The sequence below is a fragment of the Halichoerus grypus genome, chromosome 11, assembly GCF_964656455.1.
Source record: "Halichoerus grypus chromosome 11, mHalGry1.hap1.1, whole genome shotgun sequence".
In the NCBI taxonomy this organism is placed as follows: domain Eukaryota; kingdom Metazoa; phylum Chordata; class Mammalia; order Carnivora; family Phocidae; genus Halichoerus; species Halichoerus grypus.
This window is the reverse complement of record NC_135722.1, coordinates 811,117-837,967: the sequence shown is the minus strand read 5'-3', so window position 1 is coordinate 837,967 and position 26,851 is coordinate 811,117. Positions and strand designations below refer to the sequence as shown.

At 66.1% G+C, this 26,851-nt stretch overlaps 1 protein-coding gene across 1 annotated transcript; it reads right to left on the bottom strand.

The window, feature by feature from the left end:
• Positions 1–51: 51 nt before the first annotated feature.
• On the bottom strand, positions 52–26,851 carry LOC118530319 (mucin-2). Its single transcript, XM_078059131.1, has 50 exons — positions 26,776–26,851; positions 25,650–25,920; positions 24,943–25,057; positions 24,460–24,550; positions 24,261–24,370; positions 23,922–24,132; positions 23,552–23,677; positions 22,997–23,114; positions 22,686–22,824; positions 22,485–22,595; positions 22,326–22,395; positions 22,085–22,222; positions 21,829–21,990; positions 21,334–21,428; positions 20,255–20,381; positions 19,741–19,996; positions 19,567–19,619; positions 19,348–19,448; positions 18,856–19,007; positions 18,572–18,710; positions 18,218–18,328; positions 17,953–18,132; positions 17,611–17,850; positions 17,075–17,231; positions 16,755–16,886; positions 16,087–16,234; positions 15,142–15,185; positions 14,536–14,751; positions 13,251–13,976; positions 12,320–12,611; positions 10,191–10,858; positions 8,062–8,118; positions 7,556–7,785; positions 7,068–7,242; positions 6,397–6,644; positions 5,628–5,811; positions 5,145–5,367; positions 4,352–4,530; positions 3,911–3,987; positions 3,712–3,802; positions 3,590–3,621; positions 2,717–2,891; positions 2,413–2,517; positions 2,221–2,261; positions 1,961–2,083; positions 1,775–1,873; positions 1,010–1,138; positions 852–891; positions 425–551; positions 52–329 (listed from the first exon to the last, which is right to left on the bottom strand). The coding sequence occupies exons 1-50, from the start codon at positions 26,849–26,851 to the stop codon at positions 92–94; spliced, it is 8,148 nt and encodes a 2,715-aa protein (XP_077915257.1). The 3' UTR covers positions 52–91.

Below are 26,851 nucleotides of genomic sequence, written 5' to 3'. Positions count from 1 at the left end.
GTCCGCTAAGGTGAGGAAGCTCAGAGGGTCAGCGGGAGGGGGGCGTGCGGAGGACGGTTTTGGGGTGGGGGGCTGGACGGCGGGGCCCCGCTCAATCCCTCCCCGGGGGCAGGCCCCTGGGGCTGGTGCTCCGGGCGTGGTGAGAGACGCGGTGCGGAGCCTGCGGGAGCTCACACACGGTGTCCTTACACAGGCAGCTCTCGATGTGGGTGTAGGTGTGCTTCAGGGAGCGGCCGTCGGGGCAGCTCAGGTGTACCTCTCGCTGGCTGGTGCGCACCTCCTTACAGCAAGAGCACCGGCGGTCCAGGGTCTGGGCCCGCGCCGAGTACCTGGGGGAGGGCCGCGGTGAGGAGCTGCTCCCTGGGGCGTGGGACCGCCCCCCCCCGCCCCCCCCAGCAGGGCACACGCAGGGCCCGGGACTCACATGACAAAGGTCCCACAGGACCCAGAGCAGGAATTCATTGTGACTTTCTTGGTGCAGCCGGAGTAAGAAATTTCCTTGGTAATGGGGACGGTGGAACAGTAGACCCCGGTCTCATTGCGAGGGATGCCTGGCAAGAGGGGGTGGAGGCTCTGGGGTGGGGGCTCCACACCTTCAGGGGGCCTACAGGTTCTTCCCTCACGGCTTCTTCTCCCTCCCCAAGCGCACCCGGCCTCAGCCACCCCCCAGCAAGCAGGGCACCCCAGGTGATGCCCTCAAATTTAGCATCCGGTGGAGAGTGGCACAGAGGGGACAGGGATCCCAGGACACCGTGCCCCGTGCCTCTTCCCCCCGAGGGTCCCAGCTGGAGCGCCCCTGCCTGGCCGCGCCTTGTGCCCCAGGAGCCTCCCTCCCAGCAGCCTGCACTCACATTTCTTGCAGCATCCGTTGGGCATGAGTGTGATGGAGCCCTGGAGGGAAGGAGAATGAGCCTGGCATCCGGGACTGCCCCCTGACGGTGAGCACCCCCCTCCTGCCACAGGGTGGGAAGGGACGGGGACTGGCCTGGCCCTGGGGACCCCCACTCACTGGGAGGCAGATGCTGGGGTCAAAGTCAGGGCAGGTGATGTTGGAGATGGAGGAGATGAGCTGGTCGTGGATTTTCACGCAGCTGAAGAAGGTGCAATTGTTCGTGGGGTCGTGACTTATGTCCCCGGGCTGCAGGGCACAGGGCAGTGTGGTGAGGCCTAGCAGGAGGCCCGGCTGGCAGGCCCAGAGCCACCAAGCAGGTGACACCCAGGAGGGGCCCCGGGACAGCCACCGGCCTCTAGTTCACAGACACGTCCACATCCTAACCCCCAGCACCTGCAGATGTGACCTTATTTGGAGAAAGGGTGTTTATAGATGTGATTAAGTTAAAAATCTCAGGATGAGACCATCCTGGATTACACAGGTGGCCCTAAATCCAATGACCAGTGTCCTTATAGAGAGAGGAGGGGCCACGGGAAGATGAGGCAGAGAGTGGACGGATGCGGCCACAAACCCAGGGCCGCCTGGAGCCCCAGAAGCTGATGAGGCAGGAAGGTCCCCCAGAGACTTTGGAGGGAGCATGGCCCTGCAACACCTTGAGCTTGGACTCGGGCTCCATGCTGGGAAAGTCAGTCACTCCCGGTGTGTCCAGCCCTAGTCTCTGGTCCCTTCTCACAGTCGCCCCAGGACCCCTGCACAGCCGTGCCCAGCCCTGGGGAGACCCAGCCAGGGGCAGCAGGAGTCGTCCCAGGCCTCGCCCACCGCTCCAGGTCAGCCCCTCCCATGTCAGGAGGCGGACGCGAGCAGGTGGAGCTCCCTGCGCACCTTTAGGATCATGTTCTCCATGCTGGGTCTTTTGATGATGCAGTGGGTCTGCTGACACTTGCCACAGCACTCCCCAGGGATGTCCACCAGCTCGAAGCCCTGCGAGACACGCAGGCTCAGGTTGGCGTGGGGAGGGGAGGAGCCGGGAGACGGGCGAGGGTGGCTCTTAGGGACGGGGTGGCTTACGGGGCTGCAGGAGTTATTGCAGTGCACGTGGGTGCAGGAGATGATGTTGAGCTGTGAGCTGCTGTTCCTGTCGCTGGTGCAGACACAGTCCTGGCACTTGGAGGAATACACTGGGGACCCGGGCTGAGGGCACAGGGAAGGCGGGTGAGCAGGGCCACCTCCCACACCTCCCACCCGCCTGCAGGAGGGCTGCCCTCCCCCGGCACCCTGCCCAGCCTGAGAGCCTGCCCGGGACCCCTACCCCTGGGCCCAGGGCTCACCTGGTACTCAGCATTCCCATGAACACACACACCCTTGGGCACTGGGAGGAAGAGAATGGGGACATGGGTCAGGCTGGCCTGCCTGGCCCCGCGGCCGACACCCAGCCACCGGACGGCATGGGCACTCGGGCCCGGGGTGGGTGTGCGTACCATGTGGAGCGACCCCACCCGCGGTTCCCAGGCCCCACTGACCACAAGAGTAGGACGGACAGCACTTCCCAGGACCGGCCTCGCTGCTCACTTCGAAGCCCAGTGGGCACTTGGGCGGCAACCCCTCACACAGGCTGGTATTGCATTCTGGGGGGAGGGAGGGGGACAGTGGAAAGGGTGGGGCCTGCGGGCAGTGGCCTCCCCCCTCCACACCCAGCTCGGGTGGACGGCCCAGCCCCCGCAGGCCCCCAAGTCAGAGGCGTCCTGGCTCAGCGGGGAGGTGAGAACAGCCCGGGGTGGCGGGGTGAGCCCCAGGCACCCAGCGCTGCCCGGGGGGCAGCCTTACTGCAGGTCGTGATGTTACAGCACGTGTCCGCCGGGTTGACCTCCGTGACCGGGTAGGTGCCGTCCTCCGTGCAGGTGACCGGCTCCTGGCGGCACTCCTTGGGCTGGCAGATGATGCCGCGCCCGCCCTCCAGGCACACGCAGTCCTTGCAGTCGAACTCAAAGTGCTCCCCGAACTGCAGGGAGGAAGTGGGCGGGCAGGGGTCACGGCGCCAGCCCCCCTCGGCCACGTGCCAGGGCCACCCCGCAGCACTGCCCACGCCCAGCCAGGAGGAGGCACCGCGGTGGGCGTCGCACCAAGGGTCCCGTGGGAAACCTGTGCCCTCCCCACCTCCCAGCACGTGGGGCCACGTCGCTGGCACCATAGCCATGACCTGCCCCTGGCATTTGCCTCCACGGGCCCGGCACACAGCAAATGCGCCACTCGTGTGGAGGGGTTCACGGAATAGAGCTCAGGAATCAGCCACGTGTGGGAGACACGGACAACACTGCGGTGGCTAAGATGTCATCTCAGGTTTAGACGGAGCATCAAGTGACCGATGGGTGGTTGGTATGAAGGGGTGGGTGGATGGGTGGATGGATGGATGGACAGTTGGATGGACAAAGGGATAGATGGATAGTTGGGTGAGTGCATGGATGGGTAGAAGGAAGGAAAGAGAGAGGGAGGAGGGGGGGTGGGGGGAGGGAGGAGGGGGAAGGAGGTGGACGGGTGGGTGGGCGCCCAGGGGACACCCCTGCTGGCTCAGCCTTCCGGGACTTAAATGACATGACTCAGGGTTTGAGACTCCCAGACTCTTATGTGCAACCCACCCTAGCCCCCCAAATTCCAGGCTTGTGGGTGAACCCCACCCCAGCACCAAGAGGAAGGGCCTACCTTTCTAGGCACATCGTCAGGTCCCACACAGCCTGGGCAGGGAGAGAACACAGTCCGTTAGCAGAACCCGGTGCCGCAGGACTGGGGTGGGTTTCGCGGAGCAAGGAGGACGGGCAGCGTACCACACAACTCCACACAGACGTCGAATCCTGGGGCGTAGTTCATGGTGCCCTCGGGGCAGAAGCAGCCTTCCACCAGGCCGGTGCTCTTCTGCTTTGGGAGTCTGGGGGTGGGAGGGCATCATGAGATGGGTGTGCGCACGGGCTGGGCCCCGATGCACAGCCTGAGGGGCGAGCCCGCCGTCCCTGCGCACCTTGTAGCAACTAAGCTAAACTCGCAGGAGGGCTCGTCTGCAGGACCACAGGCCCGGTACTCCCTGTGAGGCGGGCACGTCACCGCTGCAGGAAGGAGACAGGACTCAGAGGGGCCAGAGTTGGGAGGGAGGAGCCCGTGGGCCCCCTGGCGAGGGACAGGCCTGCCCAGCCACTCCCGCGATGGCTGAGGGTGACTGGCCACCCGGTGCTGCCCACCTCGGCCCCCCACGCCATCCCTGAGCTGGTACGCAGGCTGGCTGTAGCCCCAGGCCCCCAACCCCCCAAGCCCGCCCTTCTTGCCACCCCAAGGCCCAGGCCTGCTCTCCCTGTCCGCCCGGCCCTCCCACCCCGGTGTGGCTTCAGGCCAGGCGCAGCGCCCAGCGGAGCCCAGAACCCCGATCTGGCCTGCGGGACCACAGGTCTGGGGCAGGGGCAGCCAGGCACGCACAGCAGACCCCGTGGGTGTGGTTCCGCCAGTCGATGCAGACGTTCGCCTGGGCACAGAGGGTGGCATAGGTCTGCAGGCTGGCGCACTCCAGGCCTGTGCCAGGCACAAGGCAGCTGTCGAACATGCAGGCTTCGTAGTAGTGCCGGGGGGGTACCAGGGCGTGGCACGGGGCAAACAAGCTGGGAGGGAGGGGGGGTGGGTCACACTCTGGCCGGCCCTCCCCACCCGCCCAGCACCTCCGCCCGGCTGCCCTCCTGGAGCCTGGCTTAGCCCGCATCCCACCGAACGAGTGCCCGTGGGCAGGCAGCGGTCGGAGGCGAGGGAGCTCCAAGCTCAGTGGCTGCCAGGTGCCGGGACCCCCGCCTGCAACCCTGGCAGAGGGCCACCCAACCTCAACTTGCACACCTCTGGGGACAAGGCTCTTGCTCGCATGGCTGCCAGCTTTGGGGGTGCCTCCCTGACCCAGCCCTGAACGCTAGCTCTGCCCTGGTCAGCCGCTCTCCGTAAGGCCCCCAGCTCCGCCGACCCTGCCGAGGCAGGAGAGATCTGGGAGGTCAGAAAAGGCCCAGGGATATCTGACAAGACAGCTCAGCCCCGTAGACATCAGGAGCCCCTGCCCTGGGCCCTCCGGGACCCAGCACCTGCCCGTGGTGCCCTGACTTCCCTCCGACACCCCAGCCCCGTGCTCAGCCCCCTGCCTCGGCGCCTCTCTGCAGACAGGGGTGCAGCACAGAAAGGGGAGAGGTAGCCGCTCCCCGAGACCCCGCAGTTCGCTAGTGACGGGCAGGGGCACCTGTCTTTCATGAGCTCGCAGAGAGGAGAGGCGCAGTCCTTGCGGGAGGTGGTGCTGCCCCCCGGCGGCGTGATGGTCGGACCCTTGGTGGTGACTCTGGTTTGGGGACAGTGCGGCTTGGAGGGGTCGTTCACCACCCACTGATCCGCTGCGAACTCGCAGCTGGCAACGACCTCCCCACTGGGCAGCACGCAGTCGTCCGCGGTGTTGTTGGTGCACGTGCCTGTGTCGGGAGGAAGCCCACATCGCACCAGCACCAGGCCCCACACCCCCCCTTCTCCAGCCCAGGTCCCCCGGTGACCATCAGGCCGGGGCTGAGGGCACAGACCAGACAGGACTCCCGCTGGCCTCTTCCCACGGGGCCCCGAGCCGGGGAGCCAGAGAACCACCGCTGGGCTGGCAGGTGCTCACACCCAGCCTCCCCCACAGCCTGAGCCGCCCTCCTCAGGGCTGCAGGGAGCCCGCAGGGGCCGAGGGGCTCACCACACTGGCCCTTGGTGTTGTTGCCAAACAGGTGGTAGGGCAGCCTGATGGAGAAGGAAAGTCCGTTGTAGGTGATGAGGGCGCCCAGCTCGGAGATTTCCACCATGTAGTTGATGCCGGACTGGTACACATGCAGCTCACTCTTCATGTAGGGCAGGGCCACCACCTGCCTGTTGACCTGCACCTATGACCGGACACCTGGGGTCAGGACAGCCAGCAGGGCAGGCATGGTGGCCACTCACCTGGGGCCCCGCCCCGGCCACCTCGGGAAACAGAGCCTCCTGGGTCCAACAGGGGTGAGTCGGGCAAGCTGAGTCTTCAGAGAGCACCTGGGATCACCCCACCCCTGCCTGTTTTCAGGCCTGTGCGTCCAGTGGGGTACCTCTGCCTGGCCCCTGCCCTGGTCCCTTCCCCACTTCCTTTCCATTGCTCTGGGCCAGACTTGTCCCGGCCGGTCCCTGGGGGAGGTCGCAAGGATACTGCGCTCAGAGGCCCCTGGAGTCGCCGGGGGTGCATGCCGAGGGCAGAGCTCCCCAGGCCACAGGAACCAGCAACCCCACGTGAGTGTGTGCCCAGTGCCTGTGCTCGGGAAGGGGGCTTCTGCCACAGAGACCTGGGACCAGGGCAGGTGCTGGGAGCACGAGTGGGGGAGGTCAAGGGGTCCCTGAATGCCCCTGGAGGGCCTGCGAGAAGAGCCCAGTCCCCTGCCGAGTGAGGGAACCCGCACACGGGTGCATCCCGCCTGGGTGTCCTCGACCTTGCCACACACCTGAACCTCGATGGGCATCATCTGCAGCGTCTTGATCAGCACCTCCTGGAACTCGTAACGCACGATGAGCGTGCGGGGGCAGGACACCTGGTCGTTGACGTCACAGTGGTAGTTGTCGATGTAGACCCCGAAGTTGTCCAGCGTGGGGGCGATCTGCTCCACGAGCACGTACGTGCAGTTACCCTGGTAGCTATAGTATAGCCCGTCGAACGTGACGTAGTGAGGGTCCCCCCAGCCTGTGCAGTAGCCTGCGGAGGGAGCGCCGCTGAGCCACACCGAGCCCCGGGCCGGGGCCGCGCCGGGGGCAGGGGCTGGTGGGAGCCCAGGGACGGGTGGGAACAGCAAGCAGGAATCAAGGGGGGGCCGCACATCCCGGTTCCTGGGGCGTGCGGGGCATCCAAGCCCGTTCTGTGGGACGGAGCCTCGCTTTGGAGCCAGAAGGCCTGGGTGCCGAGTCCAGCTCTGCTCCTCCAACCCCGGGAGCAGCCTCATTCTGCGCAGGTGCCTGTGCTCCACCAGGCAAGCCCCCCCCACCTGGACCCCCTGCCTGAGATGAGACGCAAGCAGGAAGCCCACCGTAGGCGGCCATCACGTCCAAGGACCTCGGGCCCTGCCGCCCCCCGCCCACAGAAGGGAGAAGGCAGAGGGTCCTGCGGCATCAGGGGACTTACAGTCGCACTCCCAGTGCTGGCAGCAGTCGTGGGGACCCTTGACGAGCACGGGCTGGAGGCCGTTGGAGCAGGTGGGCTTGGGCGGGACCTCGCACTCCATCTCCACGAGCTCCACGGTGTTGTTGTACTTGCAAATCGCCATGGTGCAGTTACACAGCCACCACGTCTCGTTCTCCTACGGCAGGAAGGGCGCAGGATCAGCGGGGACCAGCCTGGACCCCCCCCCCGCCCCCGCTGGAGGCTGGGGCACCGGGCACCCCGTGCAAGAGGCAGCTCACTGAGGCAAGGAAGGTGTGGGTGAGAAGTGGGGGGCTCCAGCGGACCCTGCACCCAAAAGGCTGCTTGAAGCCTCAGTGGTGGTACAGGGCATAGGGACAGGGGAGTCTTGGATGACCAGCAGAAAGGCAGTGTCTGGGCTCCGGATACCTGGCTGGTGGGTGAGTGTGCTCAGTGCCAAGGGGACAAGAAATAGCCCGCAGCACACTGACCTGTCTGGGAGGATCAAAGTCTGGGCACGCAGGGGGCTTGGTGGTGGCCGGTGTGCTCGATGCTGTGGGCGTGGGCGGTTTGGGTGTTGAAGTGGGTGCCGGCTTGGAAGGGCTGGGTGTTGGGGAGGGTGTGGACGGGCATGACCAGTTGAAGATCTCGATGGTGCAGGACAACGAGCAGTTCGCATAATAGCAGGTGTCCCCGTGCGTGCCGTTGTACACCATCTCACCTACGAGGGGAGAGAGACCAGTCCTCCACTGTCCAGACAGGGCTGGCCACCAGGGCATGCAGGCAGGTCCCACGAGGCCACCAACCCCCACTTCCCTGATTCATGGCTACAGCAAAACGGGCCTGACCACAGGGACAGCCGCCCACACCCAGCATCCAGCTTCCCAAGTGAGCTCCTGGTTTAGACTGACGCCTGACCCCCAACCACTGGTAAAAGCAGAGACCAAAGCCCCACCAGCCTCTGTCGCCTGAAAGCCAGAGGGAAAAGCTTGGGTACCTGGTGCGTAGTAGGTGTCGTTCAAAACGCAGCAAATGACTTGAGTGGGGGTGATGACTGAGCCCGTGCTTATAGTGAGGTTGGGGGTGGAGATCGGGGTCAGTGTAGGGGTGGGCACATGGGAGGTCGTGGGGCTGGCGGTCTGTGGCCTGGACGGTGTGGGCGGTGTGGAGGTTCCTGTGGTGGCTGTTGACACAGTCATGGGAGTGGGCGTGGAGGGGGCTCCTGGGGTGGGCGAGGGGGGCCCGGTTGTAGTTTCGCTGGTGGGGGTGGTCTTCGAGGAGGTGGGACCGGAGGTCTGCATGCCTGTAAAAATGAAGGTTTCAGGTGGGAGCTCAGAGCATCCACTCATCTGAGAGACCACAGGGGCCCGATGGCAAATGCAGCCACCTCGTAGAAAACCCGCTCAAGGCGTGGCATGTGTCGTGGAAAGGCCGACGTCCACTTTCCTGGCTCTTGATCTCAAGGTAGGGCAAGGTGAGCAGGGCCCACCATCCAGTGTTAGGTCCACAGCGGTGAGGCTAAAGGGGTTGTCGCAACACCGGTCCGTCTGAGATTATGCTGACCAGCTGCCCTCTGAAGCCCCACGGGGAGGTGCTGGCAGAAGTGGGGGACAGAAGGGGGGTCTCCCAGGGCACCTGACAAGAGCCTCCATTCCCAGCCCTGGCCCCACATGCCACAGTGGGGCCCCCTCCCTGGACTTCTTTGCCCATATTGCCCATCACACAGCCAAGGATTGAGGAACAAGGACCTCAGGAAGCTGTGCCTGAAGAGACATCTTGTGGGGGGGAAGTGGGGAGCTCTGTGCTCTGCTGTGACACCTCATGTCTGAGAAGCTGTATGGCTCCCGGCAGGAAAGCTTGCTCTCCTAGGGTTAGGAGGACCCTGAGCACACCACTGGCAAGCACACTAGCTCCGTGGGGCTTATGTACCTGGAGTGCTGGTAGCAGGAGTGGGCGGAGAAGGCAAGGTGCTTCCTGTGGTAGTGCCCTTTGTTTCTGTTGGCGGGGAGGGCGACAGTGTGCTGGGTGTCTCCGTGATTGTTGGGGTGCTGGTCAGAAGCGTGGTTGATTCTGTGGAAGGAGGAAAGATGAACTGAGAGTCTGGAGGAAAGGAGGGCTCAGGTGGGGGTTTTGGCATGGTGGTCTTACCTGCAGGTTCAGTGCCCGTGGTAGTGGTGATGGTCGGGGTGCCCATGGTGGTGGTGGTCGTCGTGGTGGTTGGGGTGGGGGTCGGGGTCTCAGTGCCCGTGGTGGTGCTGATGGTGGGGGTCGGGGTTGGGGTGCCCATGGTGGTGGTGGTCGTGGTGGTGCTCGGAGTGGTGGTGATGGTGGGGGTCGGGGTCTCAGTGCCCGTGGTAGTGCTGATGGTCGGGGTTGGGGTTGGGGTGCCCGTGGTGGTGGTGGTCGTGGTGGTGCTCGGAGGGGTGGTACTCGGAGTGGTGGTGATGGTGGGGGTCGGGGTCTCAGTGCCCGTGGTAGTGCTGATGGTCGGGGTTGGGGTTGGGGTGCCCGTGGTGGTGGTGGTCGTGGTGGTGCTCGGAGTGGTGGTGATGGTGGGGGTCGGGGTCTCAGTAATGGTCGGGGTTGGGGTTGGGGTGCCTGTGGTGGTGGTGGTCATGGTGGTGCTCGGAGTGGTGGTGATGGTGGGGGTCGGGGTCTCAGTGCCCGTGGTAGTGCTGATGGTGGGGGTCGGAGTCGGTGTGCCCGTGGTGGTGGTGGTCGTGGTGGTGCTCGGAGTGGTGGTGATGGTGGGGGTCGGGGTCTCAGTAATGGTCGGGGTTGGGGTTGGGGTGCCCGTGGTGGTGGTGGTCGTGGTGGTGGTGGTCGTGGTGGTGCTTGGAGTGGTGGTGCTCGGAGTGGTGGTGATGGTGGGGGTCGGGGTCTCAGTGCCCATGGTAGTGCTGATGGTCGGGGTTGGGGTTGGGGTGCCCGTGGTGGTGGTGGTCGTGGTGGTGCTTGGAGTGGTGGTGATGGTGGGGGTCGGGGTCTCAGTAATGGTCGGGGTTGGGGTTGGGGTGCCCGTGGTGGTGGTGGTCGTGGTGGTGGTCGGAGTGGTGGTGCTTGGAGTGGTGGTGCTCAGAGTGGTGGTGATGGTGGGGGTCGGGGTCTCAGTGCCCGTGGTAGTGCTGATGGTTGGGGTTGGGGTTGGGGTGCCCGTGGTGGTGGTGGTCGTGGTGGTGCTCGGAGTGGTGGTGATGGTGGGGGTCGGGGTCTCAGTAATGGTCGGGGTTGGGGTTGGGGTGCCCGTGGTGGTGGTGGTCGTGGTGGTGGTGGTCGTGGTGGTGCTTGGAGTGGTGGTGCTCGGAGTGGTGGTGATGGTGGGGGTCGGGGTCTCAGTGCCCGTGGTAGTGCTGATGGTCGGGGTTGGGGTTGGGGTGCCCGTGGTGGTGGTGGTCGTGGTGGTGCTCGGAGTGGTGGTGATGGTGGGGGTCGGGGTCTCAGTAATGGTCGGGGTTGGGGTTGGGGTGCCCGTGGTGGTGGTGGTCGTGGTGGTGGTGGTCGTGGTGGTGCTTGGAGTGGTGGTGCTCGGAGTGGTGGTGATGGTGGGGGTCGGGGTCTCAGTGCCCGTGGTAGTGCTGATGGTCGGGGTTGGGGTTGGGGTGCCCGTGGTGGTGGTGGTCGTGGTGGTGCTCGGAGTCGTGGTGATGGTGGGGGTCGGGGTCTCAGTAATGGTCGGGGTTGGGGTTGGGGTGCCCGTGGTGGTGGTGGTCGTGGTGGTGCTCGGAGTGGTGGTGCTTGGAGTGGTGGTGCTTGGAGTGGTGGTGATGGTGGGGGTCGGGGTCTCAGTGCCCGTGCTAGTGCTGATGGTCGGGGTTGGGGTTGGGGTGCCCGTGGTGGTGGTGGTCGTGGTGGTGGTCGTGGTGGTGCTTGGAGTGGTGGTGCTCGGAGTGGTGGTGATGGTGGGGGTCGGGGTCTCAGTGCCCGTGGTAGTGCTGATGGTTGGGGTTGGGGTTGGGGTGCCTGTGGTGGTGGTGGTCGTGGTGGTGCTCGGAGTGGTGGTGATGGTGGGGGTCAGGGTCTCAGTAATGGTCGGGGTTGGGGTTGGGGTGCCCGTGGTGGTGGTGGTCGTGGTGGTGCTCGGAGTGGTGGTGATGGTGGGGGTCGGGGTCTCAGTGCCCGTGGTAGTGCTGATGGTGGGGGTCGGAGTCGGTGTGCCCGTGGTGGTGGTGGTCGTGGTGGTGCTTGGAGTGGTGGTGATGGTGGGGGTCGGGGTCTCAGTAATGGTCGGGGTTGGGGTTGGGGTGCCTGTGGTGGTGGTGGTCGTGGTGGTGCTCGGAGTGGTGGTGCTTGGAGTGGTGGTGCTCGGAGTGGTGGTGATGGTGGGGGTCGGGGTCTCAGTGCCCGTGGTAGTGCTGATGGTCGGGGTTGGGGTTGGGGTGCCCGTGGTGGTGGTGGTCGTGGTGGTGCTCGGAGTCGTGGTGATGGTGGGGGTCGGGGTCTCAGTAATGGTCGGGGTTGGGGTTGGGGTGCCCGTGGTGGTGGTGGTCGTGGTGGTGGTGGTCGTGGTGGTGCTTGGAGTGGTGGTGCTCGGAGTGGTGGTGATGGTGGGGGTCGGGGTCTCAGTGCCCGTGGTGGTGCTGATGGTGGGGGTTGGAGTTGGTGTGCCCGTGGTGGTGGTGATGGTGGTGCTCAGAGTGGTGGTGATGGTGGGGGTCGGGGTCTCAGTGCCTGTGGTAGTGCTGATGGTCGGGGTTGGGGTTGGGGTTGGGGTGCCCGTGGTGGTGGTCGTGGTGGTGCTTGGAGTGGTGGTGATGGTGGGGGTCGGGGTCTCAGTAATGGTGGGGGTTGGGGTTGGGGTGCCCGTGGTGGTGGTGGTCGTGGTGGTGGTCGGGTTGGGTGTCAGGGTCTCAGTGCCTGTGGTGGTTGTGATGGTGGGGGTTGGGGTGCCCATGGTGGTGGTGGTCATGGTGGTGGTCTGGGTGGGTGTCGGGGTCTCCGTGCCCGTAGTGGTGGTGATAGTGGGTGTCGAGGTCAGAGTGCCTGTGGTGGTGGTGGTCGGAGTTGGGGTGCCTATGATGGTGGTGGTAGGAGTGGTGGTGATGGTGGGGGTCGGGGTCAGAGTGCCCGTGGTGGTGGTGGTTGGGGTGGTGGTCATGGTGGTTGTTGGAGAGGTGGTGATGGTAGGTGTTGGGGTCTCAGTGCCCGAGGTGGTGGTGATGGTAGGGGTTGGGGTTGGGGTGCCTGTGGTGGTGGTGATGGTGGAGGTGGTGGTCGGGGTGGTGGTAGGAGAAGATGTGGAGATACAGTCGTCAGGCATTATACAGCATTGGACATTGATCGCATAGTTGAGGCAGAAGGCCTGCGGCATGATCCCCCCTGGCTTCTGGTCTTCATTTCTACACACCAGCCCAACAGAGAGGTTACACACCACGTTCTGCCCAAGTTCTCCGATGGGAATGTTGGGAAACTGTGTGGCTCTGCAGGAGATGTTGACTGCCCAGCCTCCTTTACAGACGTTCTTAATTGATTCAATGTCTCCACCCGGTTTGGTAAAGCTTGGTTTACCTGAATCCAACCAGCCCGTCCAGTTGCAGTGAGGCACACAGGGAGAGATTGTTGGCCCTGTGGTGGTTGATCCTGGGGTAGGCATGGTGGTGGTGGTGGTCGGGGGTTCTGGAGTAGGTGTGGACGTCGAGGTGGTTGTGGTGGTCGGAGTAGGTGTTGGGGTTGGGGTCTCTGTGCCTGTGGTGGTGGTGATGGTGGGAGTTGAGGTTGGTGTGCCTGTGGTGGTGGTGGTCGGTGTGGTGGTTGGTGTGGTGGTCGGAGTGGTGGTGATGGTGGTGGTCGGAGTGGTGGTCGGTGTGGTGGTCGGAGTGGTGGTGATGGTGGTGGTCGGCGTGGTGGTCGGAGTGGTGGTCGGTGTGGTGGTCGGAGTGGTGGTGATGGTGGTGGTCGGCGTGGTGGTCGGAGTGGTGGTGACGGTGGTGGTTGGCGTGGTGGTCGGTGTGGTGGTTGGCGTGGTGGTTGGAGTGGTGGTGATGGTGGTGGTTGGAGTGGTGGTCAGAGTGGTGGTTGGCGTGGTGGTGACGGTGGTGGTTGGCGTGGTGGTCAGAGTGGTGGTGACGGTGGTAGTCGGCGTGGTGGTCGGAGTGGTGGTGATGGTGGTGGTTGGTGTGGTGGTCAGTGTGGTGGTCGGAGTGGTGGTCGGAGTGGTGGTCGGCGTGGTGGTCGGAGTGGTGGTGATGGTGGTGGTCGGAGTGGTGGTCGGCGTGGTGGTCGGAGCGGTGGTCGGCGTGGTGGTCGGTGTGGTGGTCAGAGTGGTGGTGATGGTGGTGGTCGGTGTGGTGGTTGGAGTGGTGGTGATGGTGGTGGTCGGCGTGGTGGTCGGAGTGGTGGTCGGCGTGGTGGTCAGAGTGATGGTCGGCGTGGTGGTCGGAGTGGTGGTCGGTGTGGTGGTCAGAGTGGTGGTGATGGTGGTGGTTGGTGTGGTGGTTGGAGTGGTGGTCGGCGTGGTAGTTGGAGTGGTGGTCGGCGTGGTGGTCGGAGTGGTGGTGGTGGTAGATGTTGGGGTCGGGGTGCCCGTGGTGGTGGTGGTGGTAGTTGGGGGTTCTGGTGTCAGTGTGGAGGTCGTGGTCATGGTGAAGGTGGTGGGAGTGGTCGTGGGGGCCGTGGTTGTGGACGGGTGACACTCATCCATTGGCACGCAGCAATTGACACGTATCTCGTAGTCGTAACAGACTGCAAATGGCCCGTTTCCAAACTGGTCTTCATTGTAGCAAATGAACCCAAAGGAGACATTGCACTGCGCCTTCTGGCCCGCCTGCTCCCAACTGAGGTGGGGCTCTACGGCCAACCTGCACTCGATGTCCTCAGGGGCTCTGCAGACACCATCGAAGGTCTCCCGGTCTCCACCATCATGGTGCGTAGTGGGGTGGTTCTCATTGATCCAGTCAGACCAGAAACAGCACAGCCCTGGGGAAGGAAGACCCGAGATTGGTCCCCACTCTGGATGCAGCTTCCGGGGAGCTCACTGGGACTTGGAGAGGTCAGAGTCCCCATGACCACCCTTCCTATCATGGCCAAAGAGCCAGCTTATAGAGTGTAAGGCCGGACACCACTTCCATCCTCCTCCTGCAGCTGAACGCTGAGCTCCTCATGCCACACCTAGGTGATAGACCCTGGCCTCAGGGCCCAAAAAAAGTAAATCCAGGAAGGGTCACCCATTGCAGTGAGGAGGCCCATGGGAAGGGGCCTGGTCTGGACTCCTGACCAACAGTGCTGTCACCCAGCGCCGGTCCCCTCCCCATGCTGAGCCCAGGGCCTGGTGAGAGCACCCTCTCTGCACAGGGGAGCCACACCGGCCACCCGGCCCCACAGCTGGCTCCCCTGGAAAGTTCCCTTTCCCTCCTGGCCTGTGTCCCGCCCCTCCCCTGCCCTGGCCCCTTCCCAGCCCCTGGAAGGGCTGCTTCCGTGGGCTCAGGACAAGGCAGGCACTCTGGGGAGGTGAGGGGTGTGTGGCCTTGGGTTCTACCTGTGCTGGGGGTTGGGGTGGTGGTGGTGGTGGTGGTGGTGGTGGTGGTGGTGGTGGTGGTGGTGAGGGGGGTACTGGGGGTGACGGGGATCGTGGTGGAGGGCGGCCGGGAGGTTGAGGTTATGCAGATGTTGAAGTATCTCTCCAATGTCCCGTTGGGGCCACAGGTCTCCCAGTAGCAGAAGAAGCCGTCCTGGGTGTAGTTGACAATCTTCCCTGGGGGGCAGGAGGGAAGGCCCAGGTCAACACGGCAGGAACAAGACAGAGAACCCAAGACAGGAACAAGACAGAGTCTCCCAAGAACCCCCCAGGCGTCCCCCCGCTCCAACAAATGCCGGGCCAATTCCCCCTCGGGACTCCACCTCCAGACCCCAAAGGGGCCCCCCTTCAGGGCACAGAAGCTGGATGGCAGAGGGGTGACCTCAGCTCCCGTCACCAGCGTGGGGAGGCTGCTACAAGTCAGAGCCAGCTCTGAGCCGGGAAAGGCCCCTGGGGGGCCACGGGGCCAGGGGAGGATGAGACGGAGCCCCAGCCCCAGAATCCAGGGCAGGCAGCCTGGGGGCTCTCCTGGGGGCCGCCTCGTGGTCGACGCAGAGGGCAGCTTGCCTTCTTCTGGCCGGCAGACAACTTCCGAGGTGTTGGTACACACGCTGTAAAGCAAGTGCAGAGCTGCAGACCGCAGGACGTGCCCCTCCGGCCTCCCGCCCTCGGCCTCCGGCCTGCTGGGTCCCAGGCACAGCCCCAAAACCTCTGCCCGTGGGCGGGAGCTCGCGCTCCCAAACCCTGGCTCCTGGGGGTGCACGTGTGGCTGTGCGTCCGCCCTTGTGTGCGTGCATGCGTGGCGTGCGTGTGCGTGTGTGTTCGTGTGTGCGCACGCACCACGCGTGTGCAGCTGAGCCGTGCGTGTGTGTGTGTGTTTGTGTGTGCGTGCACACAACGCGTGTGCAGCTGAGCCGTGTGTGCGTGCGTGTGTGTTCGTGTGTGCGCACGCACCACGCATGTGCAGCTGAGCCATGCGTGCGTGCGTGTGTGTGTTCGTGTGTGCGCATGCACCACGTGTGTGCAGCTGAGCCGTGCGTGCATGTGTGCGCGTGCATCACGCGTGTGCAGCTGAGCCGTGCGTGCGTGTGTTCGTGTGTGCGCGTGCACCACGCGTGTGCAGCTGAGCCGTGCGTGTGCGTTTGTGTGTGCGTGTGCACCACGCGTATGCAGCTGAGCCGTGCGTGTGCGTGTGTTCGTGTGTGCGCGTGCACCACGCGTGTGCAGCTGAGCCGTGCGTGTGCGTTTGTGTGTGCGTGTGCACCACGCGTATGCAGCTGAGCTGTGCATGTGCGTGTGCGTTCGTGTGTGCATGTGCACCACGCGTGTGCAGCTGAGCGGTGCATGCGTGTGCGTGTTTGTGTGTGCGCGTGCACCACGCGTATGCAGCTGAGCCGTGCATGCGTGTGCGTGTGCGTTCGTGTGTGCGTGTGCACCACGCGTGTGCAGCTGAGCCGTGCATGCGTGTGCGTCTGGCCCCCCCGGGGCCCCCGGCCGCGTGAGCTCAGGTACCAAGACAGGCAGTCCTCGTTGGTGGGAACGGATCCTCCAGGCGGGTAGCGGGTGTCCCCAGCATAGCAGCCGCATTTGTCTGCCGTGACGCACTGCTTCAGGTCCTCGTCATAGATGGGCCTGTCCTTCGGGCACCGGGGGTAGCAGCCTGGCGGGCACGGGCCATGGGGCTTGGACCACTGAGGAAGGTCCCACAACCACCAGACCCCACCCACCATCCCCACCACGGCAGGTCCTTCTCTCCGGGATGTTCCTCTGGGAAGGCCAGGGAACAAAAGGACAGGGGCCGGGACCCCCCCCCTCACTGAGCCCTACACACCACCGCATGACTAAAGGGACAGCCAGCCCCCGCCCCCAGCCTCCTGACCCTGCATCCCTCCCACGGGCTTGGATGCTCCCTCCCCAGAGGTGGCTCACTCCTTCATGCCCCTAGTTCGCGGCTCAAAGGCCCTGAAGAGTCCCCCAGACCTGTTGTCTGGGACACCCTGCCTTGTCCTACTCTGCAGCTTCCTGGGGGCCCTGTCCGCTCCAAGATTCTTTCTGCCTCTCTTAGCTCCATGAACGCACTCTGCAGCAAGGTGAGCCTGGTCCACCTGGACCTCAGGTCCCCAGCCCCACGGGGCGTCTCTCGTAGGGTCACCACCCCTCTGCCCCTGAGGCCCGCTCACCCTCCAGGTAGGACACGGAGATGTTGGAGTGGATGCCATTGATGGTCCTGCAGGTCTCGAAGCTGCGGTTCCCACAGGGCTCATAGTGCCACTTACACTCATCCGGGGGGTTGTAATAGTCACAGAATATGGCTGCAGGTGGAGGGGAGGGGTCAGATTCAGGGAGGGCCGAGGCCAGGCTGGCACGGCCCCCGAGGAGCAACACTTGGCCCCTGGGGCCAGGGAGGCAGGAGGAGCCCCCACACACCAATCGCTTTGATGGGTGAGGACTGCTTCCCCAGCACAGCGCAGCCCCCCGCTCCAGGATCGGGGACACTCACGGCACAGGTCCGGCGTCCTCCAGAACACGCAGGCCCCCTCCTTAGTACACTCCTGAGCGTAGGAGGCCACGGCGGAGCAGAAGCACTCACAGTCCCCGCCGGTGTCACAAGAGCACGAGTCACGGACGCAGGCCTCGTAGAAGGGCTTGGGGTCCACCTGGGGGAGAAGACTCTGTGTGCCCTGAGCCCATACTGCCCGCATGGGGCCAGACCTGCCCAGGAGCTCCGGACCCCGGGACAGGGCGCAGTCCAGCGCTATCCTCCCAGGGGGGTCGGCGGTGGAGGCCCGGAGACAGGTGGGCCAACCCTCCCCCCCGCCGCCCATGGCCTGGCGCTGCGGGCGTCCTTGCTCCCTCCTCAGAAGGTGCAGTGGGAGGGGGCGAGCCAGGGGTCTCGGGGAAGGCTGGACCTCTGGTCAAAGGACAGAAGGTGGCGCAGAAGCTGCAGGAAAGGTGCCACGTGGTGGCAGCAGGATGACGCCCCAGCATGAGCCCACGGCCACGGGCTTCTCACGGGCCCGCCCCCGGCCCGCCGACCTTGCTGTGGCAGATGTCAAAGACGGAGCTCTTGATGATGCTGCACTGCTTCTCGGCCCAGGAGCGGCGGTGCGGTTCCTGGGCGCATGGATCCGGGGTGACGCTCACGTCCGGACAGTTGGCGGCCTCCTTCCAGCTGTTCCCGAAGTCCAGCTCGCTGTCCACCACCATGTGGTCCCTCGTGGTGAAGTCGTTGCTGGAGCGGTGGTCAAAGTTCCCACACAGCCCGCACACCATGCCCTGCAGAGACAGCCAGCCGGGGCCTCCGTGAGTGGGCTCGAGGGTGGGGGGCTCGTCCCCTCCCCCGGCAGGAAGGCCAGGCAAGTGAGGGCTGCCACACACCTTGTAGGACGGGGCCAGCTTGATGAAGATAGTGGTCTTCTTGTCCCAGATGACGATGATGCCGATGCTGGCCTCCACCACCAGGTACTGACCCACCTCCCGCGTGGTGTAGGCCACGTGGTGGCCCGTGTCCCGCTGGATCACCAGGCGGCGCTTGTCCTCCAGCTTCAGCTCCGTCCTCTGTGCCCGGGGGAGAGGCCCTGTCACTAGCCGAGTCCAAGGGTCCCCGAGGGCTCGCGTGTCCCCAGGGTCAGGCGGCACTCACCCCCAAGAAGATTTTGATGGCCTTGGAGCAAGTGACCCCCGTGGTGCCACAGGGAACGTTCTCGGTGAAGATGCCGAAGGAGCCTGAGGAGGAGTTCCGGCCACAGTAGTCCTGGGACCACAGAGGACGTGAGCCAGACCGGCCAGGCCCCCGGCGCCCCCCCCAGCTGGGCTCTGCCCACCGCAGCCCTCCTCTGGTGAGAGGGGTGACCACGTGGCACGAGCCCCTCCCTCCCCACGTGGCGTGGGAGGGTCCTGGAATGGGGGGACCCGGGCCCCTCACTGGGCTGGCCAGAGCTCAGGGTGCGGTGCGGTGCGGGGCCACGGGCCCGGGCCGGCACGCGCTGGGCCTCACCTGGGCCACCACGTAGGAGCAGTGCCCGTCGAAGTCATAGTACTTCCCATCGAAGGTGATGTAGTGGCCGCTCCCGTGGATGACGCAGGAGCCGTAGCACAGCGACCTGGTGCACGCCCAGCGCCCTCTCCGGCAGGTGCTGAGGAGAGCGGGAAGGGGGCCTGGAGGGGCCGCAGGGGCCAGCCCTCCCCTGCTGCTCAGAGGGCAGCCCGGCCGAGTCGGTGCCGCGTGGACGGTCCCACCAGAGCGCCTGGGGCCAGGGTCCACCGGGCCCGGCCACTTACCACGTGTTGCAGTCCACCTTGATCGTGTCCCCAGGGGCGTACAGGTCTGTGTTGTGCATACACGGGCACTCCTCCTCCACGACGCAGCCGCCACGGCCGTCGTCCATCAGCCCTTGCGGGCAAACGCAGCCGCTGACACACTCCGTCTGATACTGCAGGTGGCCGGAGGGTGGGCTTCAGGCCCCGAATGGCCAAGTCAGCCCTTCCCACGGCTGCCCCCTCTCCTCGCACTGCAGACACCCTCTTTGTCCCTTCCCCACCCTACCCCTGGCCTGTCTTCTCTCTCGGGCTCAGCCCTGGGCCGGGAGACAGGTGAGGGCTGCCGGCCAGGGGTCCCTACACTGGCCCCGAGCCCTCCGTGGGCTGGGCGGGGGCCCCCAGGGACGGGGAGGGCCAATGAGGCCCATGTGTGTGCAGGACCCAGCATCCAGACCCCAGGGCCAGTGTGGAAGCCTGTCCACGCCCTCCCCTTTGGTGGCCCCGCACACGCACGTGGCCGGCAGCCAGCGTCTGGCAGCTGGTAGGTCGCGAGTTCTGGATGGTCAGCGCTGTCAGGTTGCTGCAGTCAATGTGGATCTTTGGGGCCGAGCAGCCTGTGGGACAGAGGGGTCCCCTCGGCTCAACGGAAGCTGGGGCCGGGGGCGGGGCCGGCAAGGCCGGGGGGCGGGGGGGCGCAGGGCAGGAAGCCATGCCGCGGCCGCATCTACTTACTCTGGCCGAGCAGCCTGACCTGCACGCAGTGCAGCCTCCCGTTGCGGCAGACGCTGAGGGGAAGAGGGCGGAGGTGAGCGGGCCTGGCTCCCGGGGGGCAGGGGGCGGACACGCCCGTGGCGCGGGGACACGGGCAGGGACGTGGGCCCTCCCCACCCAGCCCAGGCCACCCACCAGCGCTCCTCCTGCTTCAGCATCACTTCCCCAGCCTCCAGGTAGAGGCCCCGGTGGTAGCAGGAGCACTTGGCCAGTGGCACGCAGCGGCCCTTCTCGTCCAGGAAGGTGCCGTCTGGGCAGCCACAGCCGTCCACGGGCGCGAAGCCCTGAAGGCAGTGGGCGTTGGCCTCGGAGAGCGAGCGGCAGGTGGGCAGGCAGGTGGTCAGGTTGTACAAGAACACCTGTGAGTTGGGGCAGGCGCCCACGTCCTTGTCTACAGAGAGGAGAGGGGCCCGCGTGAGGAGTGGAGGGGCGGCCCCCAGCCCCCCAGCTCCGTCCCCACCGGCCATCCCCGAGCCCCTCCTCTGTCCAGGACAGGCAGATGCCCGCCCAGCCAAGGGGCCCACGGGAGCCCACGGGAGCCCCTGCCCCACACTGGGGGCCACAAGCCAAGAGAAGCAGAGGGCGGCTGCAGCGGGCTGACCCCTCCCGCCACAGGGCACCCCGGAACCCCAGAGGGGACGGCACTCACTGCAGACTTGCTCCCGCCAGCCCCACAGCATGACGCCCTTGGCGGCACAGGCGCGGGCGTAGGAGGACAGCACGGCACACATACAGCCCTCACTGTTCTGGCAGTTACACGTGTCATATCTGCACCTCTGGAGGGAGGGGGACAGGCAGTGAGGGAGGGAAGCGGGCGGCACACCCCCGTGTGCACACACAGCCACCTGCACACACGGGGGTGCACACACAGGGACACCACGTGCACACCCACGTGCACACCCACGTGCACAGACACCTACGTGCACACACGTGCACACACGTGTACACACAGACACCTACGTGCACACCCACCTGCGCACACACGTGTACACACAGACACCCACATGCACACACGTGCACACCCACGTGTACACACAGACACCCACGTGCACACCCACCTGCACACACGGGGGTGCACACACAGAGACACCACGTGCACACCCACGTGCACACCCACGTGTACAGACACCTACGTGCACACACGTGCACACACGTGTACACACAGACACCTACGTGCACACCCACCTGCGCACACACGTGTACACACACACCCACATGCACACACGTGCACACCCACGTGTACACACAGACACCCACGTGCACACCCACCTGCACACACGGGGGTGCACACACAGAGACACCACGTGCACACACACGTGTACACACAGACACCTATGTGCACACCCACCTGCACACACGGGGGTGCACACACAGGGACACCATGTGCACACACAAATGTGCACACAGACACCCACGTGCACACACCCACACGTGCACACACAGAGATACCCACATGCACACCCACCTGCACACACAGGGGTGCACACACAGAGACACCATGTGCACACACACACACAGTGACATCTGTGCACATTTACACACAGGCTTACATCCCTGCAAGGTGCACATACACGCATGTGCACATGCACATACGTGTGTTTGCACAAACAAGCTCAGCAACTTCCAGCAGCAGCCTTGCAGGCAGGGGTCAGGCTCAGCCCGGGGCACAGAGCACACCTTGCTGGCACGGATCAGGTGGTGAGCAGTGCGTGTGCAGGTCCCACCCACCTTGTAATAGTCCGAGGGGTCCACGGCCGAGTGGCACCTGCCAAAGGGGGTCTCTGTCTTCTTCAGCAGGGAACACCAGTGCTCGGCATAGTTGGCTGGAGAAGGGGTCAGAACCTCAGCAGGGGCAGCCCCCTCCAGCACATCCCATGAGCCCAGCCGCCTGGCCACCCAGGCCCCTCCAGCCCAGTGCAAGACCACACCCCTCGTAAGGTGGGGCACCCACAGCCTCCCCTCCCTCAACTGCCCCTGACGTGGCGGGCAGCATGTCATGGCACCAGACCAGCCCCGGGACGAGGGCCACCACCCAGTGATTAACGAGCGGGCCTAGCCCCTTTGCTGTGTCTCTTGGCGGGCTGCCTCTGTGGGCCACCATAAACCAGCCACGTGGCAGAAAGCAGCAGGTGGTTGGGCTGGCCACCAGGCCTCACCCACCCCCACCCACCCACCACGTCCCCCTGGGAGCCCCACGTGCCCCACGAGGCCGAGCCTCACCGCTCTCGATGTTGAGGGAGCAGGGGTCGTCCAGCCAGTCCAGCTTGTCGTGGCAGCTCGCCTGGGCCTTCCAGGTGTTGGCAAAGCCGGCCCCCGTGGCCTCCACCAGCCCGCCCACTGTCTTAAAGTCATCCCCTTCCAGGCCGTTGAAGTTCCCGCAGAGGCCTGAGGGGCCAGCACAGGGTTGGGAAGGGGCAGGGCTCCGGGGGGCAGGCCCTGAGCGGAGCCTCTGTGGGGGCTAGCCGAGGGCACCACTCACCCTGCACGCGCCCCTGGGCAGCCTGGTCCAGCGTCACGAAGAGCTGCATGACGGGCATGAGCTGGACCTGCAGCCTGAGGCCGAAGGCGGTGCTCACCATGATGTGGTAGGAGGACGGCTGGAAGATGGAGAAGCTGGCTGCAAGGCAGGGGGGTCCCGGCTGGTCAGCAGGGGCTCTCGAGGTTGGGGGACCGCCCTCCCGCCAGCAGACCCTGCTGGGCGCTCCGGGGGCGGGACTCACCCGTCACGTGGGGCAGGTTCACCTGCAGCTCGTTCAGCAGGACGCTGCCATCCGACTTGAAGGCCACCACCTGCGGGAGGGGCAGAGGGGACGGCCGGGCTGAGAAGGGCCTGGGGGCCCTGGGGTGCTGGGGGGGGAGGGCTGGGGCGGGGCACCCACGTCCTTCCTGCTGTCGGTCAGCAGCAGCACCGTCTTCAGGCAGGTCTGCTTGTCCGTGGGGCCGCAGGGGGCCAGCTCGCCCACGAGGGCGTAGGAGTTGTTGTGGTCGCCCTGCGGGGGACGGGGCGGTGGCAGTGACCGACTCGGAGCCTGACGCGGGGCCAGGCCCCCGCTCAGCCCGCACGCCGCCCGGCCAGCTACCTCGATCAACACGTAGTAGCAGTCCCCGTGGAAGGTGTACTTCTTCCCATCGAAGGTGGTGATGTGGGAGCCGCCCTCCAGGGCACAGGTGCCCGGGCACGCCAGGTCTTGGCACACCCAGCGGCCAGCGGTGCAGATACTGTGGGCGGTGAGGCACGACGTGAGGCTCAGCCGCCCCCCAGCCCTGCTCCCCCCAGCCCTGCCCCCAGCCCTCCCCCCAGCCCTGCCCGCCAGCCCTGCTCCCCACCAGCCCACCACCCCCAGCCCTGCCCCCCAGCCCTGCTCCCCCCAGCCCTGGGCCCCCGACCCACCACTCCTCGCAGTCCCTGCTAATGCGCTGGCCGGGCGAGTGCAGGTGCCCGTGGAGCTTGCAGTGGCACTGGCTCACGGGGACGCAGCCACGGGCTGCGATGTCATCGTACACGGTGCCTGACGGTGCGGGACACGGCGTTACAGCCGGCCAGCCTCGGAAAGCCCAGAATGCCCACAGCGGGGCTCCCTCTGGTGGGGCCACAGCCCCGGGCTGGCGTGCGGAAAGTGGGGCGAGCCCCGAGGTGGGGTCGCCGGCCAGGCCTTCCCCGCCCCCCGCAGGTACCTCTGCTTCGGTGCCCCCCCACCCATGCCGTGGGAGCCTGGCCTCCAGACCACCTTCCTGGGGGCCTCCAGGCTCCGTGAGCGGGGCAGCAGGACGTGTGCGCACAGGTGATGACCAGGAAGGAGTCCCCACACCCAGACCTCCCGAAGCCACCACTGTGTGTGTTTAGGGGGAGGGGGTCTTTGGCATTCGCCAGGGGAGGGGGCACTGCACCTCGCTTCCGGCCCTGTCGCTGCCCCGACCCCTGCCCGGCGGCCTCCACAGCACACACCTTCCGGGCAGAAACAGCCGTCCATGCGGTGCTCCTCACACAGGCTGCTGACCTCCAGGTGTGAGCAGGTGTCCATGCAGGGCGAGCCGCTCTCCAGGTAAACCATGTTCCCGGGGCAGCTCTTGGCTAGGAGGGCAAAGGCAGGCCACTGAGCGGGCAGGGGAGTGCAGTGGCCGGGGGAGCGGGCGCCGGCTCGGCCGACTGCTGCCTCACACGCCTCCCCCGGGGCCGCCCCACCACCTGGTGGGCACAGACGCGGCTCCTCCCCGGCCAGGGCGCCGGGCTGCCCTGCCCCCTAGGCGGCGCCCCCAGCCTCGGGGCCCCAAGCGTGCCCGCCGCCCCACCATCCCGGCGGCTCTGCGGCGCTTACGGCAGAGCTCGGCGGTCCTCCAGTTCCGGGGCTGCCCGCCCGCGTGGGAGCACTGGCGGGAGAACTCGGCGAGGGTGCTGCAGCTGCACGAGGAGCCCGCCGGGCACCCGCAGCGGTCCCGCACGCACGCCTGCAGGTAGGGCTCCAGCGGCACCAGGCCCAGGCAGTCCTCGAAGGCCGCGGCCGTCAGCAGCTTCTCGCACTCAGTGCGCTGCAGACACGCGGGAGCGGGAGCGAGGTGAGGGCTGCCCACGCCCGCCCCTTCTCCGCGTTGTCCCTGGAACGCCCGTGCCCGGGAACGGCTCCTCCCCCGGGCAGGGCTCTCCGGCCGCGACTCACGTGCTCAGAGCAGGACTCCAGGGCCGGCGCCTCCTCGGGGTCATCGCACACCACCTCGGGCTTGTGGATCTTCTGCATGTTCCCAAACTCGAGTGCACTGAAGAGCACGCCTGGGGGCACAGCCCGTCAGCGGGGGGGCGCCCAGAGCCAGGACAGCCCGCCCCCCCGCCCGCCCCCCCGCCCCCGGGGAGGCTCTCACCCTCAGACAGGAACTCGGAGTAGGTCTGCAGGCCGTTGTAGTCCCCGCAGAGGCCACACGTGTGGTTCCGGAACTTACTGTCCAGTTCCAGCTGTTGGGGGAAAAGGAGGCAGGTGAGGGGCTGGGGGCCGGCTGGACCCCAGGCCGCGGCAGCCAGATGAGCCTCCCATGGCCAGGCCAGCCTCAGCAGCTCCTCCAAGTGGCATCCACCGGAGGGCTGGAGTCAGGCCGGGGTGTCCTGGCACCAGGGGTCACTGAGGACCAGGAGGGTCTTGGGACGGGGGGAGGGCCAGCCAGCTCCCCAGGCCCCGAGGGTCCCCTCCCTGGGAGGGCTGCTCGGCCCCATCTGCCCCTCCAGAGCGCCGCCCCATGGCCGAACCCCTCAGGACAAGGCTCAGACTACTGGCCCCCACGCTCCCCAAGGATCCCAGAGGCCTGGTGGAGGCACCCCGGCCCCAGGCCCATGGTGGGGGCTGCACGCACCATGAGTGAGTCCTCCCGGTTCCACATGAGGGTGAGTCCAGCGCGGGAGTAGACCTTGGTGTAGGCGTCGCTCTTCTCGATGAGCAGCCCAGAGCTGTAGTGCGGGGTGCTGACCCTGGGGCAGGGGCGCCGGGCCAGAGTCACACGCCAGCCCACAGGGCCACCCACCGCGGCAGGCCCGCCGCCATCCCCTGCCCGGGGCGGGGCTGGGGGGGCCTGAGGCTGCACGTCGGGTGGGTGGGGTGGCCTCAGCTCCCAGCCAGCCGTGTGGGGACCACAGAGGGCGTGGTGGGCCGTGGCGGGACAGCCCCTGTCCACCCCCTGCCTGCCTGTCTCCCTGGCCCCGCGCCTCCTCAGGGCCCTGTCCTCAGAGCCGGGCTCTGCCCACCGCCTGACCCAGGCTGGCCCAGGTGCTAGCTCACCCCAAGTCCGTACCCACCCCGCCGCCGAGACTGGGGGAGACAAAGGACGGACCCTGCTGGAGGCTGGGCAGGAATGCAGCTTAGAGCCCCATTGTTCCAGAGACAATGGGGGACAATTGCCTGGGAGCGGGAGGGGCTCCCACGGGCTCCCCCTTCTATAACTAGAGCCTGGGTAACAGGGGGGCCTCCTCACTCGGAGGGCGGAGGGCAGAGGGCAGATGCTGCCTGGGGCCCCCAGGGGAGGGGCGGGAGCCCTCACACCCTCCCCCGCCCAGCCACACTCACATGGCCCCGTTGACCACAGCCAGATGGCGGGTGAGGTAGATGGTGTCGTCCTTGATGTTCAGCAGGATGTGCTCGAGCTGGGGGTGCCCTCCGGCGCTGCCCGAGCCCCGCTTCAGGTGCACTGCGAACTCCTTGTAGGAGTCCCTGCAGTCGGACGCGAAGTTGTAGTCACACAGGCCCGGGAAGCGGAAGACGTCCCCGTCGAAGGTCTTGTAGTGGAAGTCGCCCCAAGTGCTGCAGACGCTGTGGCCATGGTTCTGGGTCCTGCCCTCTGGGGGAGCAGGGGCGCGCAGGGGTGAGCAGCCTACACCGCCCCCCGGAGGCCTGTCCCAAGGCCCCACCCCACAGCCGCCCTCCGAGCACCCTCCGTGAGGCCGTCCTGTCGGAGTGGCCCCTGCTGGACCTTGGTCACCCCACCCGGGGTTCTCAGCCCCCCGAAAGGACATCTCCAGCCGTCACACCTTCACACCCCAGCCTGGCACGGGATGCAGCCATCGGCCGGGCGGGCAGCAGGGGCAGAGGTGCTTTCCGGACCCCCGGGCACCCTCTCCACCCGGCCCAGTGCCCCCTGCCCTGTCACTGACAGAATCCGTGCCCCCCCCGCTGCTCCCGCAGCCCCTCATCCAGCAGGACTGCATCCCCGCACCCTCAGACGGTGCCCACGTCGTGTCCAAACATTTGAGGCCAGCTCCCCTCCAGTGGCTTTGTCACCCAACCCACATGGGATGGAGATGTCCCCAGCCTACGTGACCAGTCTTTTCTGGAACGACCCCTTCATCATGTGCCAAACACTCTGCAGAAGGGCCATCTTGGCCTTGGCCCTCCGAGGGTCCCTGACACCCAGCCCCTCTCGGCTGCCCCTACCTCCCCCACACACCCCTGGACAAAGGCCCAGCACAGGGGTTTCCAGCAGGTACCACCTCCCGAGCCAGGAGATCACCTTCAAAGGGACGGCGTGAACCCAAGACCACCTGCCCTCCTTCCTTCCCTCCACCCAAAGTCAGCAGGGCTTGGGGGCAGGATGCCCAACCCAAGTGGTACCCACAAGGGCTGGGCAGAGGAGGGTCACCTACTCCCAGGTAGAACCTCTGCTCTGGGCCGCCCCGGTCTTCCTGCCGCCTCTCACCTCTCTGGAGCTCTGCACACCCAGCGGAGCTCAGGGCCAGGCAGACGGCCACCAGGTGGGCTAGCGGCAGCCCCAT

Coding starts and splice junctions, on each gene's coding strand:
- LOC118530319 (XM_078059131.1), bottom strand. CDS start 26,851: ATGGGGCTGCCGCTAGCCCACCTGGTGGCCGTCTGCCTGGCCCTGAGC. Junction 23,115..23,551: donor CGGCTGTTTCTGCCCGGAAG/GTGTGTGCTGTG, acceptor CCGCACCGTCAG/GCACCGTGTACGATGACATC. Junction 18,329..18,571: donor GCTCCTACGTGGTGGCCCAG/GTGAGGCCCAGC, acceptor CTGTGGTCCCAG/GACTACTGTGGCCGGAACTC.